Consider the following 19,398-nt stretch of genomic DNA (forward strand, 5'->3'; position numbering starts at 1 on the left):
TAAGACTGACATATCTGAGTAACTCCAGTCTACTATCTAATGTGTGGGAAGCTTGGTAAAAATCATCTGGACACCTAGTAATATAGCGAAGGAAAAAACAGAAGTGTAGTTGACGCGCTCTGGGTCAGCCAGAATTACAATTCCCCTAAGCTGTTCTATACCATTCAGCACCATCATGCTTGAAGCAATGGACTCTACAGGAACATCTAGGTCTTAAGACACTAGCAAGATACTTTGAGGTTTTGTTGATGATATACAGACCAAGAAGCTTCTACTTTTAAACAAGAGGGAACTTAGTAACCTTGCAGAGATCACCACAGGACACCTTCCTCTAAGATCGCACATTAAGAAAATTGAACGATGAGACGCGAGAATATTACCTTTCTGCGTACCTAGCTATTAACCAAATGAGGCAGAATATCTTTCGTGGCTGACAATGCTCTAACTGACATGTTGGCCAGCATTTGCTGAATACAATTTTTTTAACAAAAAAATAATCATCCAAATCATTTACAATACTTTGGTACAGACTCGAAAGTTGTAAAAGTTTATATTTGTGTTTGCTGACCATATATTTTAAGTAGTCTCTAACTGTTTAACAGTCAAAAAATTACTTTCAAAAAAAAATATCACAATCTTTTTTTATAAAATATCCCTTAATCCACTCACGCAGCAGACGGATAAGCTCCACTATGATAAAAGACAACCCTGCAAGAAAAAATTAGGTAAATTTATCACAAAATATCAAAATATTAAATGTGATTAAAACGTTCGTGAATGAGTCCTAGTAATCTATAAAATAAAACCACAAATATATATATATATATATATACAATACATATATGTAATAACGAAGTTGTAGTGCATTCGATGCCACACATACCAATACACCAACACCGACGAAATCAATGCTTCCTCGTTTCATAGAAAGTTACACCGCACACCTACGACCACATACATACTATAACATGCAACATATTCACATACATACATATATTCACACACACACACATCCACATAAAGTATACACACATAACTAATTAACTCGCGTTTAGGGATAATGCTTTTAACTACATACAAGTACGCTCAAATCTTATTTAGCCGACTTACCATAACTAGATTATTGAAGCCGTGCTACAAACTTATAGTATATTATATAACTTATAGTACTGTACTCACATTTGTTTTCAAAGTCTGCATTGAAAATGAATTTAAAAACTTTATTTTGTTTTTGCTAATATTAAAAGTTTCGCAATCAAAAACGCAAAAGGTTGCCTTATCATAATTTATATTGAATTACTGAAGAACCCATTGGAGACGCGACAAAGTCAGCACTTGAAAATTTCATGCTCACATTACAGCTTTGTTTTTACATAAACGGCTTTTTTATATATTCAAATACAAATACAATCAAATATTTATAATTTTATTTTAGTAAGTTTTTCTTAAAAGGTTTTCCTTATAAATTAAGTGTCTAAATTAAGCGTTCGGTGTGGAAATTGTTTTTCTTTTATTTATTTATTTCATTTTTTTTGTTTTTGTGAACCGCTATAGCTTTATTTTTACGACCGCTTCTTTTATTGATGTTAAATTTGTAACGAAGAGCTTTATACTCCAAGTTCGTTCCCGCGTATAAGCTCAGCGAAGTTCAAACTAGTGTCTAGAACTACGTAGAACACCAAAAGTTTTGTCATGAAATCACTGAAACTTACTCTCTACAGAATGAAATGTATTTATAGGAGTAATCTTTGGAGCTTGGAGCTTTCTCAGCGCAGCACTATCACCGGTGCTTGCGTTTCCAGTAGATCAATTTTTCCCAATATTGAACGTAGTTTCTCCAATGAGCATTTGCTCTCAGTACGGCTAGCCATTCCGTAGTTCTTGAGCGCGAACACGCTGTAAGATTGAGAATCTTACCAAATGCCAGCTGTAGAAGTTTTATGGAAGTATATGAGGTGAAAAAAGCTCAAAAGTTCCTGCTTGATTCACAAGGCTTTTCGAAATCAAGTCTTAAACACTTGGAAGTTCACACTTTCAGATATCCCACTGAGCTGGCAGTAATAGTTGGATATTAAACGACGAAGCAGAATGGCTTTAAGGAGCTTTGTCGACTCGAATAAATAATACTAGATCGAATACAGTAGCTCTATTCTACTATAGATTGAACAATCAGTGAACTTTTTATATACTTAGATATGAAATGCGACAATGTGCTTTAAAAAACTCAACTTGTGAATTAAAAAAATGAGGAAAACATAGAATGAATCCTTCACATTTTATCAGAAAACTCATATACCATAAACATAAACGTGAAACTAAACAATCATTGGTCCGCTTGCGCTCTAAAGAGTGCTCCAAAAACTCCTTCAAAGAGCGTAATAGGGGACTTAGATCTTTTCGTAAGTCCAAATCCGTTAAAATACACCAAAGATTTGGATACAGTCAAAGGACCTCTTAAAGCGATTGTACTATCTTCACAATTTAATCGGTATTTAATGCAAATTCAACTGAACCTCCATCTGGCATTACTAACAACCAATAGATCTAATTAAAGCGTGACATCCAACCAGCACAACCTAATTTAACCCAATAGAAATATGAGCGGTAGATGAGAAGAACATCTAATTTGAATTTGTAGTCTACAGTGTATTGTGGTCTCTTGTCAAAACTCAGACTAAAATTTCATACTGGAAAAAATCGGCCAAACAAATTGTGCGAATGGCTTTAATTCCAGCAATATTAAGAATGTTAGGAATATTAAAGCCAGAAAACCCTTTTGGCAGTAAACATTTTAGACAAAAATCTATTATTTTATGATATAGTATATTATTATCTATCATAGAGTTGGTTTATCATCGCTATTCTATATACTTGAAGAATTCAATAACTTGTTAAATTGACAACATTGAGAAATTTTTCAAAATTTTTCTACTCTGTGTCGTAACTTAAAAGATCTCTTTTGATAAGTGGTCAAGATAAAAATGAACTTAAAAGTGAATTTTCTAATTACAACAACTTTCTGAGCATAATTCTGAAACTCAATTTGCTAGAATGGAAGAAATTTTGCTTTTATTATATTCGTGGACGAAGAGGAAACTCAGTCTCATGCATTACGTAAGAAATTTACACCCCAAACCGTTGCTTTTTCTGAATGAAATGGCAGCTCTTGAATTTTTTCTAGTTATTCTTCGTTCCAAATGCGGCAGTTTTGCTTGTTTACATACTCATTGAGCCAGAAAGAAGCTCATCAAAATTTGGCTCGAAATCGTCGAATCTTCTTAAAACTATTCAAGAGCCCGTAGACCAAAGGAAGCGTCATTTGAAAAGGTCGAGTGGCTTCAGTTCTTGCACAATCTGTATTTTGTATGGTTTCAATTTAAGATCGCCACATAAAATGCGTCAAAACGATCCATACGTCAGTCCGAGTTGCTGTGTACGGCGCTGGACTTGATCTATTCGAAGGATCAAGATGGCTGATGTTACGAATAGTACGCTCATACGCTACCATAAGTTGAACCCAGCGCACGAAACACATTCTTTACAGAACGTGAATTTTCGTTGTAAAGTTGAACGATTTGTAAACGGTGTTCAGGTGTAAGTCTTTTCGTGATGAAATGCTAAACAATACTGAACAAAAATAACGTGACAGCTTGACACGACTCACGCGTGATCTGTCAAAAAAAGGCTATTGAAAAAAGTACTTTTACTTCGATCACCCGTTATAAAGCTTCTGGCTATAAACTTCTTTGAGCGCTTTATATTTTATCTAGATGCCGTTACTCTGTGTCAAAAACACTTCACTTGATAAAAGTCTGGTTAAATTGTCAATATTTTGCTAGTTTGTCAAGTGGACAGCATAAAGAGGTATACATATAGAGGTAGTATATCCATATTCCTCTATAAAAAAGCTTGATCTGTTTTGAGCGGTCTTTTATGATTTGAGGAAATATTTGATGACTTATTTTATTACATTTTCTTAAAAATTCCATTCCTGTACTCACACATTTATGTTATTCATTTAGTGAGGTTTAACAAATTTGGAGTTTTTTCTTAAAAATATCGGCCAAAGTTTGTTTCCTTGCTACGTAAGTTATAAATATACGAGCTTAATCATTTTACTATGCTTAAAAAAAATTTTTTTTTGGATTTAATAATTTTTTTAAGCTTTAAAATTTTCCTTTTGCTTAAGTTTTTGCTTGAATTTTTGTTTTTGAATTAAAATCAAAAAAAAACTATTTTACGCAAATTGACAATTCATAGTTCCGCAAGAATTTTGAAATTAATTAAATTAAGCGAAATGTGTAAAACGGAAGCCTTAAAACCTAATTTAGCTTATATAAACATTTAGAAAATATACATTATATATTTATATTGAAACGACAATTTATTACAGTTTGTATGTATATATTGCAATATTTACACACACATACACATATATAAACGCATACATATAAAAGTGTATATACGGATATATGTGTGTGCATATAAAAATGCCTTATTTAATGATATTAATTTTAGCCAATGCAGTTTTTGATATTTTAATGTAGCTAAGCGATTTGAAAACGATAATCAGTAAACAACAAAAACACTGCGATTACGTAACAAAAAATTAAAAAATGAAATATATTTATATGAAAAAATACAAAAAAAACAACAAAAACAAAAATATATTCGTATAGAAAACTCGAAACGCATTAGTCACATAGCAGTCGGTTCTTACGATATAACGGAACTATAGGTAGTTATCGTAAATAGTATGCGCATAGTACATATGTACATAGCTTTGTATATATTTACTATGTGTTTGTAGTGAAACTATGATATACACCAATACAAAAAAACAAAAACAAAAACAAAAAACACAGTTATTAAATATTATAAACATACACATACATGTGCTATATATGTATATACATATGTAAAAACTTTATGTACTTGTATGTGTATGTAAAAACACTGAACGGATGTTGTTGTTATGCGTTGTAGAATATAAGTGAAAAAATATGTTATGTTTTGTACAAAATTCGCTAGGTTCAAGAAAATTTACTAAAAAAATTTGAAAAAAAAAATTTGAAAAAAATTGAAAATTTAAAATAAAGCAAATAAAGTGAACACAACATGAATGTTTAGCATGTAAGTATGTTCAGTGTATATGTAATGTATGTCAGCGTTGTAGTGTGCTAAATTTCTCCAAAACCGAAATATATTGGATTTGTTTAAAACAATTGAAAAACAGTAGTTTTCTTAGGTTTTTTGAAAGAAAAGCTGCATTTTTTTAATTTTTTGAAAGCTCTTTTAAAGCTTTATTCGTTGTTTTATTTATAAAAAAATTACTTATGTTAGATTTTGTAAATTTCTATCATCGAGGTAAGGTATGTAATTATTTGATGTCAGAAAATTAAGGAAAAATTAGAGAAATTGAAGAAAATTAAAGAAAATTAAGAAAATTAAGAAAAAAATTAAATAATTTTTTTAATATTAGAATATTTTCAAACCAATATTTAAGAATTTTTATTTTCAAATTAAAATTTTTTTTATTTATAACTCTTAACAATATGTGTTTATAAGTGAACATTTCTATTTTTTTTTATTCATACCTTTTAACAATTGGGGTACTCACAACCCGTCGCAAAGCATCGTAAAATCGTAAAATTATAAATTTTTACATTTGTTTAAAAAAATTGTTGTTGGATTTCATACAAAAATTAGTTTACACATTTACAATTCTCAATAACTTATAACTTTGTGAGACTTGTAAAAACCCTAAAAATGTGTTTCTAAGTCAAAACTATACTTTTTTAGATTTATTTCGACTCAATATACACATGACTATAAATATCACTTGAATGACTTATAATGTATTTTTTGCAAGTCAATGCTGTCTGGTTCAAGATTATGAATTCACTAACATGATGACATGATTTAAAAAGTTCTGCAAGAACCTATTTTCAGCATTTTTTTACTAAAAAAGCTGTTCTTGAAGAATTTTCCTATTCTACTCTGTACTGATTTCAGAATTATCCACTAAACTTTATAGCGATTCCAAAACATTTCCCATAAATAAGACGCCGTAGTTTTAAGGCAACGATAAATTACTTATTTCTCCTCTTTATAAGCCCCGCATTATTAACCCACCGCAAGTGCCCTCGGGTCGTTGTGACACGAGTAGCTGAATGCTCCATTTCTACGACTTCCAGCATCCTAGAATCAAGAAATGTGCGACTCAATTATTATAATTTCTGCAATCCATACAATAGTACTGTAACCTTAAACTTTTTCTTCCTTACTGGCGTAGAGACCGCTCCTGAAACTGAAACCATAATATTTCAACAGATTTTTCTACTCCTCTATTCGTATCCATATCTCCGCTCTGTCCGCTAGTCCCTTAGTTTTTGAGCTGTCGGTCTAAAATTTTACACACATCCTTTTCTCCCCAAGAAGCTGCTTAATTCTCAAAATCGCCGATTTCGGGCCATTACAGCATATATCTGTCATACAAACTGATCGATCAAAATCCAATATCTGTTTGAAAAACTTTTGTATTTGAAGAGATATCTTTACTAAATTTGGCACAGTGATAAAATATCCACAGAAATTATTCAGATCAAATGACTATAGCGCATAGCTGTCTTACAAACTGATCGATCAAAAGCAAGTCCTTGTTTGGAAAACTTTTGTATTTTACAGATATCTCTAGCAAATTTTACGCGGATTATAGGCAATTTATGAAAAAAATAAATTCTTTATATTCATTTCACCATATATTTCGTTAAAAACCACTACCTCTTCAAAAAGAACTAATAATTTCTTTTGTTACATTTTTTATGTTTTTAGTTTCGAAAAACTCTCTAATGTTAATATACATCTTAAACTGATAAAATATGTAATTTATACATTTTTAATTAAATTTTATTTTTTTAATATCTTACATTAGTTTTATTAATTTCTTTTAATTAAAAATTCTTATCTAAACATGAAATTGAGCAGCAATTTAATTTCTGCAGTGCTCTTCTACTCGTAAATCTGCACACTTTAATCTCTATAAACTGCTAATTTGAAATTCTAACCTAAAATAATAATTATTCTTCATAAAAGTGCAATATGTATGTGTGTCTACTGCAAACTGAATGCGAAATTTTCTCTTCTTCGTAATATTCGTTCGTGCATGCGTCACTAAAACAAATGCAAAGTGCTAAAAGCACTTATAACTAAATAAAATATAACTATTATATATAATTAAAAGCCGATGCTAACTTTCACTCTCTGCATACATAATTATTTATAAAAAATTTAAACTAAAACTACACATAATTTCACTGTGTTATGTAATTTGTAATTTGTGCTCTTATTTGTCTATTAATCGTAACTACATATGTATTCGTAAGCTGTCGCTATGTGCAGGCGTATAAAATAGTAGCAATCTAAATGGTAGTAAATGTGTGTTTCATAAAGTGCTAAAACTGGATTTGTTATTATTGTCAGACCTTATGCCGCTATAACAAGTGTACCGCATTGTGTGATTTTAAGATTTAATATTCGCCATATTGGTTAGTATGTTTATGTGTAGAGCGCTCATAATCTTTTATATTGTATGCAAACCGTCATCTGAAATGCAAAACAACGTATCATCGAAAATTCGAAATTGAGTTTTTATGCTATATATGTAATATTGTAAAATTTCAAGCTTCCGCCCTCAGATATAACCAATATGTAACCAATATATAACCAGTATATAACAAATACATAACTAGTATATAACCATTTTATAACCAAAACTCAAATTTTGTTTCAATATGCGTGGTTTCTATTATATCGCTTTTCCTTCGCCCGTAAACTTAGGATAAGTTATGTTACGTTATTTTGCATTTTAAGTGACGATACATTAATTAAAAAGTGTTTTGAAGTGCTCAAAAGACAGTGGTTGAAACATTTCTCATTTTTTACGCTTAGTATCATTGTTTCTTTAAATAAAGTAGTTATTTAATGTAATCCGGTATTTTTTGCCCACATGCTACAAAAACCTTCGTAGTTACACAAAAAGCTCTCAAACCTAAAACACATCCAGATCGCTTTAAAATATTTGGCATTCATTTGTAGTCGAAAAATTAATGTCAGCATTCGCTAATTACTTCATTTATTGTATTTGTTTCATATATATAGTTATCATTCGATATTTCTAAGCGATCTTCGGCTTAAAAATCCATCAAGCTAATTCTGATATATATAAAACATTTAATTTAAAAATATAAATAATATTGAAGTCCATTTTCATCTGTCAGCCAAAAGAGCTATAGATTTCGTTCCGCATATATCATCTGCAATACCCATTTTCGAATCCATACATTAAATTTAGAACATTTCATTCCAAACCATTTAAATTTGTAATATTTTAGAGATAATATTGAGAGCTTATATTTTACATATGTAAAAGAATCATTCTCTTTCAAATATTGGCCGCGGCAACGTCTCAGATGGTTTATCCTTTGAGTCTAATTTTCGATGACTCGTTTGAGCCTTTCGACTGGTAATTGGTGGCCAATCGACCGACCCAAAACATGAAATTATCTGCACACCGAAGTGTTCTCTGAATAAATCCATTGATTGAAGCGATGTGTGGGAAGTGGCTCCGTCTTGTTAAAACCAAATGTCGCCAAGATCATGAGCTTCAATTTCAGGCTTCAAATAGTCGATTATGGCGCGTTAACGGTCGCCATTGATGGTAACGTTCTCACCGGCAACATTTTTGAAGAAATATGGAGTGATAATTCCACCGGCTCACAATCCACACCAAATTGTTGTTTTTTCTGGATGACATTGCAGCTCTTGAATCTCCTCAGGTTGCTTTTCGTCCCAAATGCGGCAATTTTGCTTGTTTACATCCCCATTAAGTCAGAAAAGGGCCTCATCTCTGAAGATGTGTTATGGTGTTGCGTACCTAAGGTCTCATTATATTTCCAAACCCAAACCATTTCTGAGAAAATTCGTTTGTGTTGAAAAAGGCAGTTCCTCAAACTTCATATTGCCTTGACATCAATATTTGACTCTTAGCTTAAACTTCAGTACATAAGTAAATATAAGCTCTCGGTTTATTCATTTGGTATCTCTATGATGATCGTTTGTCGGTTCGCTATTTACCATGAAGCTAATATTTTGGTTTACAAAATCATTATTCTGATATTTCATTTACCTTAATTCTACCGATTTGTATGAGTAAGCAACTTTATTCTCAGTCTCTTTCTAAAGAAATCGTTAACATTATATAAATAATGGCTGACTGTAACAAAATTATACATAAAATTGATTAAAGCACCAGTAGTCATTTGTAAATTCAGTTCTATTAGAATTATTGATTATACTCTTGTCGTTATTATTGCTCACATGGCACATTCCAATTTTTTCAGAATATTAAACCAAACAGATTTTCGAGGGGTTACATGGGTTCCTAGCGTAAAAAACGGTTTTTTTTCAACAATATTTTTCTCATATAAAAAATTAAACAAACATACAGTATTAACAAAAAAAGGATAACTCCGTACAGGATCATTTAAAGTGAAAAAATACGTGTTTTAGTTAAAAGCTTTACCTGGACGAAAAATAAAAACTGAAAATTAGATTTTTTGCAGACATTTTTACAAAAAAATTAAAATTTCAGTGAAAATTTCGCGTTATTATGTTTTCAAATAGCTGTAATCGAAAAAAATCCTTCGTCCACGTCTTTAAGAAGACGTTTGAGTAGTTCTCGAGAAATCTTACCAACCGACTTGAACACCACAGTTTCGAAAGGAACGTGTTTAAAGACGGCGCACTTAGCCTAGCTAGCCTCGAGCGCACAAGTTCTCAAGGCTGTATCTTCGAAACTATTACTCGGATCAACTTAAAAATTTAGGACAATATTCTAGAGGTATTGTAGAATTTAATAAGACAATAAAATTTTTTTTTGAAACCCATAAACCCATGTAACCACTTAAGTAAAAAAATAATATCATCGTTTTTCAAAATTAGCCTCGAAGTCGAAATATTTGATTTCGAAATTGAGCTTGAGTTAGTCAGATGCCCAGGTTTTATAGAATTTACTATTCTTACATATTTCGTATTTCGCGAATTTTAACAGAATAACAAAAATGAGTGGAAAAAATATGTTTTTATTTTTTTCGAATAGATTCAAAAGTCTCGATACATACATATGTAAACATACATATACATATTTCTAATGCTTCGAAAGAGTGATCTGGCGTCAGAAATTGTTAACTATGGCCCTTGTTGTATGGGGGAACCATTCAAAATTATCATAAAATCATCTAGTAACGATTCATCTCTTATAATAATCCAACTCCTTTTGTTATTTAATGAACTTCATCAACCGCTTGTGCAGCACATATTAATTTGCGCGATTCAGATTTGTAATCTTTACATAATCGGATGCCATTATGACCACAAAACTTAAAAACTTAAACGAACCCAACAGTTCATTGCTTTCAGTTTCAAGTTCATCTAAGTAAATTATTATTTTATTTTGAATAATATTCAGACTTTAGATTTCCACATAAATTTGGAAGTATTCAAGACAGAAATCAGTAATACATTCATACTGGAAGCATCGGCCAATAAACCTCCACATTATTCGGGTTCCCTTAAACTTCGAAAGCATCTATGTACTTCACTCCATCCTACCATGATTTTATTCTATATTGATAAAATGATATATAATGATTCAAAACCAAACCCATTTTTTTCCATCAGTAAAGTTAGACACCCAGCACTTCGGTATACTCATAATTATCGCACAACTCAAACTTACCGTAATTACAAAATTCTTTACCGTAAATATTGAAGAGTAAAATAAATGTGTTTAGGAGTAGTTAGTGGACTAAATTCACGGTAGAAGTAAAAATAATATTTAAGCATGGTAACTGCTAATGAAGATTAGCATAAAACATCTCCGTAGATTTATACTAATTTATTATGTAGTTAGTTTCTACTTATTGACGGTATTTTGATATTAGGTAGTTTATAACAATGGATTACCTTAAAGCTATTATCTTAATATATAAAACTAAATATTCTCTCTCTCAATATAACGCAGACTAAACACAAAAATTAGAATTTTACAAACGAAGCAATAACTAAAAGCAGTGTAGAGTACCATCTGATCAAATTTAGCGCGGACTGGCAAAAAAAAAAACTCAAAACAACAACAACATTTTCATGTACAATTCTTTATTATCGCCTTCAAAATAAGGCTCTTTTTGGGCCAATAGAATCACGACAATTAAGCGTTCACTTGTTATAAGCGCCAACCGAGATGCTTAGCGATTTCAGCGACTGACTTTTAGTAGCTTCAATAGACAAATAGCGCGATCCCCGAAGATGAGTTTTCAGTTTCGTAAATACGAATACTGCGAATACAGTAGCTGAACAATGACTCTTATTTAGTGTTTAACCAAAAAGTCAGTCCCACTTATGCTAAAATGTGAAACGCACAAGTAGTATTTCTGCTTAACAGTTTCATCCATTCATGGTGAACTCCGTCTTGATTTTGACGGACTTTGACTTGGGTTTTTTCAGTTTCGGCACATTTTTGGAGCGTCATTCGCCAAATTGCTTTACAGTTTCGACGTCATATTTATAAACCCACGTCTCGAGACCTGCTTTGTTGTCAAGTAGCTCTTTTGTGAGCTGCACTCATCCTCATGTTTGCAAAAGATGCAGGTCTTTTGGCACGAGTCCGGCATTAACACGCCTCATATCCAAAAAATTAACCAAAATGAGTCACAAAAGGTGTCGAGATCTTCTCCTATCTCTCTTTAACTTGTTCGATGTTATCGTCAAATCACATTAGACAAATTGCAGTGAAATTGGTAACACTAAAAGCCCTGCCTGAGCCGTCATTCCATTGGACAAAAAAAGATTCAGGTCTTTTGATACGAGTCTAGCATTAACACGCCTCATACACAAAAAATTAACCAAAACTATATCAATATACTCTGCTAACTCTCAGGTGCCAACACAAAAATTTTGAAGCACAATTTCCTTAACTTTTTCGATATTATTGTCAAATCGCATGACTTCACTACTTTCACTGAAGGCCCTGCCTAAGCCGTCATTCCATTGGACGTATGAAGTTTGATCTTCATAGGAAAAAGATTGTTGCAATGTAGGGAAAATCGTCGGTTTGGTTTGTGAACTCAGTTTAGATAGTCCGGGTCAAATTTGATCAGATAGTAGATATCGACACTATTCAAAATAGCATAATTTAAGTCTTACTATAGCTGATAAAAATTGTATTTTGAAAAAAAAAAATTATTGAAAATTTTTGAATTACATCATTTTTGAGTATAGTATGCGTAATATTCATTGTAATATGTGTCAACACCTAAAATGAGGAGTTTAAAAAATAATTTTTTATTCATTCTTTGTATTAAATATTACTAGTAAATGTGCTAAATAAAATGTGTGGCTAACAAACAAAATGTATTTCGAAAATCTAAGCGACTTTTTTTCACTACTAACAAAAAAGCAGCGAAAAAAATATACATATTTACCTTAAAAAATATTAAATGTTCAAATATATATAAAAAATATATATAAATATATATACTACATGTATTACATATCACCGGCTACGCACAAATTAAATATGTTTCTAAGTATTTGTGTCTATATAATATAAATATATGATATTTTCGTACTATTGTTGTACTACTACAAAAGTAATAACAAATAATAAGTACTATAGCCAGTATTTTATGTCGTCTCATCAACGCTCGATGTTGTTGTAAGTTGTTGCACTGTCTCAATACTATGTAGAGACGCTCACAGAAACGCTCTAACGCAAAAATAATTAACTGGAACCATTCTCTTCAATACTTTCTTCTCGTTTCCGCTCGCCAAATTAATGACAAATTAATGAAAATGAATGAACAAATGCTGCGTTAAAATTGAAAATTCTCATAATGGCGCTTGTAACAATGCAAAACGGTAAAATAAATGGAAAAAATTGCATTAAATGAATTTGGAAACCAAACAAATTTTCTAACTGGAATTTGCTAAATGGCATTCATGGCTGATTGCGTGCCGCAAACGACGACAATAAAATATTTATTTAATAAATTATTGCAACGAAATCAAACGATCAACCAATTCGCATACCATCATCAAAAAAATCATCAAAAAATGTTCGTTCATCAATAAACAATAATAAACTGAATAATCGAAATACTCAATGAAAATGCAACTCTGTATAAATTCCACTCGATCATGGCATACAATTTCACATGCGCTTGACTGAATGCACGCAAAAACAAATATCGTTATATGTTTATGGTCGCTCACCAACAACAACATCACACATTATCACACTTGTGCACGAAAAAAATAATATATGAAAAACTTAAAAAAATTAAAATTAATTAACATAAAATTTTATTGAAAAATAAAATAAATAAATAATAAAAATAAATTTAAAAAAATTATAAACAACAAAAAAATTAATATATATTTTTTTTAATTTAAACTACCATAAATTATTTTTTGATAACATTCTTTTAATTATAACTACAACAAATATTTTGTTTATATAAAAAATACAAATAACATTTAAACATTAAAAAAAATAAAAATTAAAATTAAATTAAATAAAAAATTGAATTTATAAAAATTATAAAAAAAAATAAATATAAAAATTAAAAATAATATAAACAAATTATTAAAAAATTAAAAAAATAAATATAATTAATTCACTTTTTTTAATTAAAACAACGACAAATATTTTTCTAATAAAAAATAAAAATAAAAATTAAAACATTAAACCATTACAAAATTTATAAAAAAAAAAATAATTAAATATAAACTGAAATTAAAAAAAAAAAAAAAAAAATTAAAAAAAAATTAAAATTACAAAACTTTAATAAATATAAAAATTTAAAACATTAAAAAATTAATAAAAAATAAATTAAATACAATAATGTTTAATAAATTAAAATTAAAAACATATATTGTTTTATAAATATAATATAAACAAAATAAAATTGTAAAACGTGAAAACTATCTAAAAAAATTAATTAAATAAAACATATCATTAAAAAAATTAAAAAAAATAAAAAAAATAATAAAAAAATGTTTTTAATTAAAAAAACTAAAAATATAAAAATTATTATTTTTTATAAAAATTATGAAATAAATATACAATTAATATTTAAAAAAAATATAACATTAAAAAATAAAATAATAAAACAAAATAAAATAAAAATTAATTCAAATAAAATTAAAAATAAAAAAAAACTTAACAAAAAAACGTAATTTAAAATGTTTTAAAATTTCAAAATCTCCAAAATGCCTTAAATCTCAAAATGCCACAAAAAACGAATGTCTGCACGCATGCGCAACATATTTGCACGCACACTCACGCACCCATACACATGATCATGCATATTTTCGCAATTTATATATATATATATACCTATACATATATATGTACTCGTATATATGAAAACATGTAAAATTGAAAAAAAAAAAAAAACAAAAAAACATTAGAAAAGCGCGAAAGTCGCAATAGATCAATAAACAATTGGCATCGTTTAACCCACGCGCTACGACGGTCCTCCACAGGGCACAATCTCTCGCAGACCGATGGGAACAGCACCGAAGATGGCGAGTCGACCAGCGGCGGCGGTCGCAATCCGGCCACCACCGGCGCCGGCTGTTACCGCAACTATGATCATATGGCCAATTTGAGGAATTCGAATATGACGCATCACGTAAGTTCCAACAGACGCGCCTCTGTACACTCTACACACATACATATATGTACAATTTCATACATACATATGTATACGCGATATATACACGGTATATACATAGGTATATGTTGGTGCGTACGTGCGTATGTATGTCTGTATGTATATGTATATGGCCAGAGCAATTGTTGTGAGTAAATTATGTGTGTTTGTTTGTTTTTTCCCCCCAAAACTAACTTTTTCGTATCTTTTAATCTTCAAGCATAGCATAATAATATCAAGTATAGAGCTAGTACTGAATGTGTTCAAGTCATCTGTGTACTACATATGTATATAATGTATATATTAAGGCACAACATGTACCAACCAACTAATAATGTTTCTTTCCTTTTCGCAAATTCGGCGACCACGCTCATGCATAGTTTCGTCCATCTGTACCTGACCAGGAATCAGTTCCTCCATATAGTTATGTCGATACGCCGAATGCCCACCTAACATCCATGACGGCCATGGAGAGCTATAAGCGCGAACAGCAGCAGCGTCAATTGCAGCAGCAGCTGTTGCGCGAACAACGCGAGAAGCTGGAGCTGGCAGCGCGACAGGAAGCGGATGCCGCGCTGCTGACAACAACTGCCGCCACACTTTTGAACGTCGCCAAACCGTTGAGCACCACAACGCCAGCCAGCGCCAATGTCGTCGGCGGTGCAGCCACTGCGAATGGCGGTGCGAATGTTGTGTCCGGCAGCGGCGGCAATACGGCTGGTTCGGGGTCCACCACAGCGGCCGGCGCAGCGGCAGCAGCATCAGCGTCAGCATCGGCGGCGGATCAGGATACGGCCGCCAATTCGTCGCAGGCGGGCGATAGTGTGTCGCTGGTGCCATCCGGTCCACGGCCATTGCAAATGATGATCGCACCCGGGGTAAGTGGAGTTTAGTTCGCTCTATTAACACACACACACACGCACATATACATAGACACTAATATAAACAAGCACTTATGCCCACAAACCCATACATAAATTATGGTAATCATATGGTTCTAGGTGATTTTCTCGATAACCTTGTAGAGAATATCAAATTATTTTGTTATGAGGAAACCATAGAAAACAGAAAGCATTTCTTTCAGGGAGTTTAGAGAAACCGAAATAAAGTAACTCTAAAAGTCTATCTAGCTTCCGCTAGGCTTAATTTCCAAATATATCTTTCCCGACCCCTTTTAAGTAAAATAAGTTCAAGGCCAGTATCGCCACTATGCTTTCTGAGAGGATGGTCGCATGTCTGAAGGAGGCTGCACTCTGGAGCAGTAAATCTACTGCTATCTTGATGGCAGTAATCTCGGCTTGGAAGACACTGCAATAGTCAGAAAGTGAAGCTGCAGTTGATAGATAGCTCCTGACAGTAAAACCCTCCATCAGCCTTCCCCCCCAAGCTTTGACCCATCCGTAAAGAAGCTCACTGCCCTTCTCCTCCAACGGCTTCTTTCCACCCAAAGCTCCCTCATCGGTTTATGGGCAGAGAAGGAGCCGCCAGTCGGTTTGGCAGCTCCATGATCCAATTGATCCGGTATGAAGTCAAAGTACATGAGCATATCCAAGTGTTCAGATACGTATTCTGTTAATAACCGAGATTTTGATAGCCACTTTCACAGCCGTACACCTTCCGACGATGTCTACGGGTACTATGTGCAAAATTGCGTCAAGTGACATGGTAGTAGTAGACTTTAGAAGACCACCTTTTTCCAATGGCTCCTCTACAGAAGTTTAACGTAATCGATATCTTTTTTTCTTTTCTTCTTCTCTTTTCTTCTCTTCGATAATCGGCTGCCATGAAAGCTTCCTTCCAGGATAAGCCCTAAATATTTCACTGTATCCACCAGTTGCAGACGGATGTCTCTCATTTCTGGGAGCGGTGCCACCGGGATCTTATATAACCTAGTAAATAAAGCCATCTCGGTTTTACTTGGGTTGTTGGCAAGACCACTTCCGACCGCCGAATTTGTTACGACGCTGAGATACCCTTGCGTCAGCTCGTACACGGTACTTCATTGAAAAAGTATCAAAATATGGATATTTATAGCCGTGGTTATCGTCCGCTAATAGAAAGCAAATCCTCCTTCCGTAAAATATCATTTATGTAGGGAAGAATATAAAAATACACGGCTGTGAATAAATGTCGAACACACCTCTAATATGACGATCGACATAGCCGGGAAAGTTCATTGAGAAAGTATCAAAATTTTTGGAATTATTTTCTATTTTCTAAACTTTGCATGAAAAGACATCAGTTGTACGATATAAAGAGAGAAGATCATCAAAAACAAAGTGGTCCTCCGCGGGGGTTTTCATAATGAAGTATCATCGAAAAGAAGTGTGGTTAGCCCAAGCTTCCTATTCTATAGGAGGACGCGACCTAGGTCCACAAACAATCGCTAAAAATATGCGTTTATAGTAAAACTCGAGACGTTTGCTCCCAGACAAGCTACCGCTGTAGTCGTCACTGTCATGTGAAACAGCTGTTACGTCCTCCCACAGATATGGATTGTGTTATTTGAATTGCTTTTGCTTCAGTACTCATCTTCGACTTTGTCGGCTTGGGAGACCCTACAAGTTGCTAAGCAACCACCGACATCGCTCTCAGAATCATTACTGAGCGTCCCATCTCGACAAGATAATAAACCTCTGTTTACCAGTATACCTGTAGGTTTTGACCCGAGGGTATCTGTTTTTGTAATTCTCTTGATAAAGTACCAAAATTGTTTTTCACATACCAACTACTTGACCGATCAAAAAAATTAGTTTCATTAAAATAACGATTTCCTGTAATGTTTAGCTTGATATATCATCTTGCTGTATCAAAAGTCGCGAAAAGTCTACTCATCTATAGTTATTCAATAAGAAAGAGACTAGAAAGACGACTGAGAAAATAAGAAAAAAACGTCTTACACGGTTATCGAGATTTCGCCTTGAACAATACACACACACATTTATATAGATCCACATGCAAAATTTTGTAGTCACATATAGTTTCTAACATCCGCCCACCTCCTTTATTGGTACTTTATAATCGTTTTAGTAAATGTATTTGTTTCAAGTTGAATTATCGAATATGTTTCTATTACTAAATCACTGTGTTTCCCTAATTGTTTTCAGCTAAATTACAATTAATTATGTGTCATTAAAGTTAACTCATACAAATTTATATAATCACTCTTCCATAATAATTTATAACATAATATAAATAACTTAAACTTATTATTTGCAATTATAAACTATTAATTATAATTTTATCTATTAATTTTAAACACAGTAACACATCCGTTCTGTGAAAAAGTTTTCAATACACGCGTTGCCTAGTCCGACTCTTCGCTGTGCACTCACTGCAATTATGGCATGCTTGTTGAGTCTTTCGCTCTCTTCTCGTGCAACAATTGGTTGCCATGCGAAACTTGTGCATGCATAGATGAACTTCTATATGTCTGAATGGGTGTTCATTCACGCCCAGTCAATTTTGCACTTGCCTGATGTCTTCGGCTACGCTTCAATTGTATCTTTATTCGTTCGCGTGATAATCACATGATTAGCTGGCACGCAAACTCGCCTTCATGTCAGTTGCCATTGAACTTTTATTATGTGCTTTTAACGGCATTTTAATTGTGGTTCCCTTTTGTTAACTTGTTGAATGGCATGTAATGAGATGTCATTCACCATAATCATTGGTAGAAGTACTTATTTTAAATTTTTGGCTCATTTAATAATACCAAAATTTGGTAAAAAAAAATCGGTGTATACATAAATCAATGAAAGCTTTCCATTCTTTAAGCTCTTTTCAATTTTAATGCCCTCCATTTATTGTATAGATCCAATATCTCATCAGAATAAACTTTTTCCAAATGGACAATCAGCGACCCCGACAAACAATGATCGAGACTTGAGAATCTCATTAAGTACAGAAGAAGAAAGCTGTATATGAGCCGAATGTATCTTAGAAACTCCACTGAGCATTCTTCCTCTCAGTCGATACACTTGACTCAGCATTGGTCCAACTCTTTTAATTCGACAGAGAAATACGTGTTTTCTGCATTTCCGCACAAATTTTCAAAATAAACCGACCTGCAGAGCCCGGTTTAGTAAATACATGTTTCTTGACAATCTCGAAACGACACATAAACTGCTTCTCATTGTGCTAAAACAGCCTCAAACAATACTGAGAAGTGGTTTCACGATTGCGCTTGATGTCGGGTGAGAGCAGGAATGGCATCCAACCGGCAGACAGCTTTATGAAACTCAATTATTAATGCAGGACCCTGGCCGTATCTTGAGATTTCTAATATCTCAACTATATTGCACACCTTTAATCGACGGTCCAATAATATCGAAATATTGACCGTTTGTTTACCTCTTAAGAGTCCTTTGAATTGTGGGCAAAAAATAGTAAGACTTTTTAATTTATTTTCGGAAATATTCTTTTCTGAAGTTGGTATGACTGTCAATTAAACCTGTGCCGAATGTCACATCAAACTAATCATTAGTGTTTAGTATACGCTTGCCTTTCTGAAGTACATAAAGTACTTTCAGCGATTTTTTCGACAAAAAAGTTTCATTAAATTTTGTGTGCCGAACCAAATTTCTGGTGCCGAAACTGTCAACATGTTGAAAAAGACTTT

The 19,398-nt window shown here is 32.4% G+C and overlaps 1 protein-coding gene across 10 annotated transcripts in view; it reads left to right on the forward strand.

Moving 5' to 3' along the window:
• LOC126763101 (potassium voltage-gated channel protein Shab) overlaps window positions 1-19,398 on the forward strand; it is a 225,180-nt gene that overhangs the window by 169,007 nt on the left and 36,775 nt on the right. For 6 of the 10 annotated variants that reach the window (XM_050480311.1, XM_050480310.1, XM_050480314.1 and 3 more), the window contains exons 7-8: window positions 14,533-14,756; window positions 15,158-15,655. In XM_050480311.1, coding sequence (XP_050336268.1) covers window positions 14,533-14,756; window positions 15,158-15,655 — 722 coding nt within the window. The remainder of the gene's footprint in view (window positions 1-14,532; window positions 14,757-15,157; window positions 15,656-19,398) is intronic. The other 4 variants (XM_050480319.1, XM_050480315.1, XM_050480320.1 and 1 more) reach the window with 1 other exon arrangement.

Source organism: Bactrocera neohumeralis, chromosome 6 (assembly GCF_024586455.1).
Source record: "Bactrocera neohumeralis isolate Rockhampton chromosome 6, APGP_CSIRO_Bneo_wtdbg2-racon-allhic-juicebox.fasta_v2, whole genome shotgun sequence".
Lineage (NCBI taxonomy): Eukaryota > Metazoa > Arthropoda > Insecta > Diptera > Tephritidae > Bactrocera > Bactrocera neohumeralis.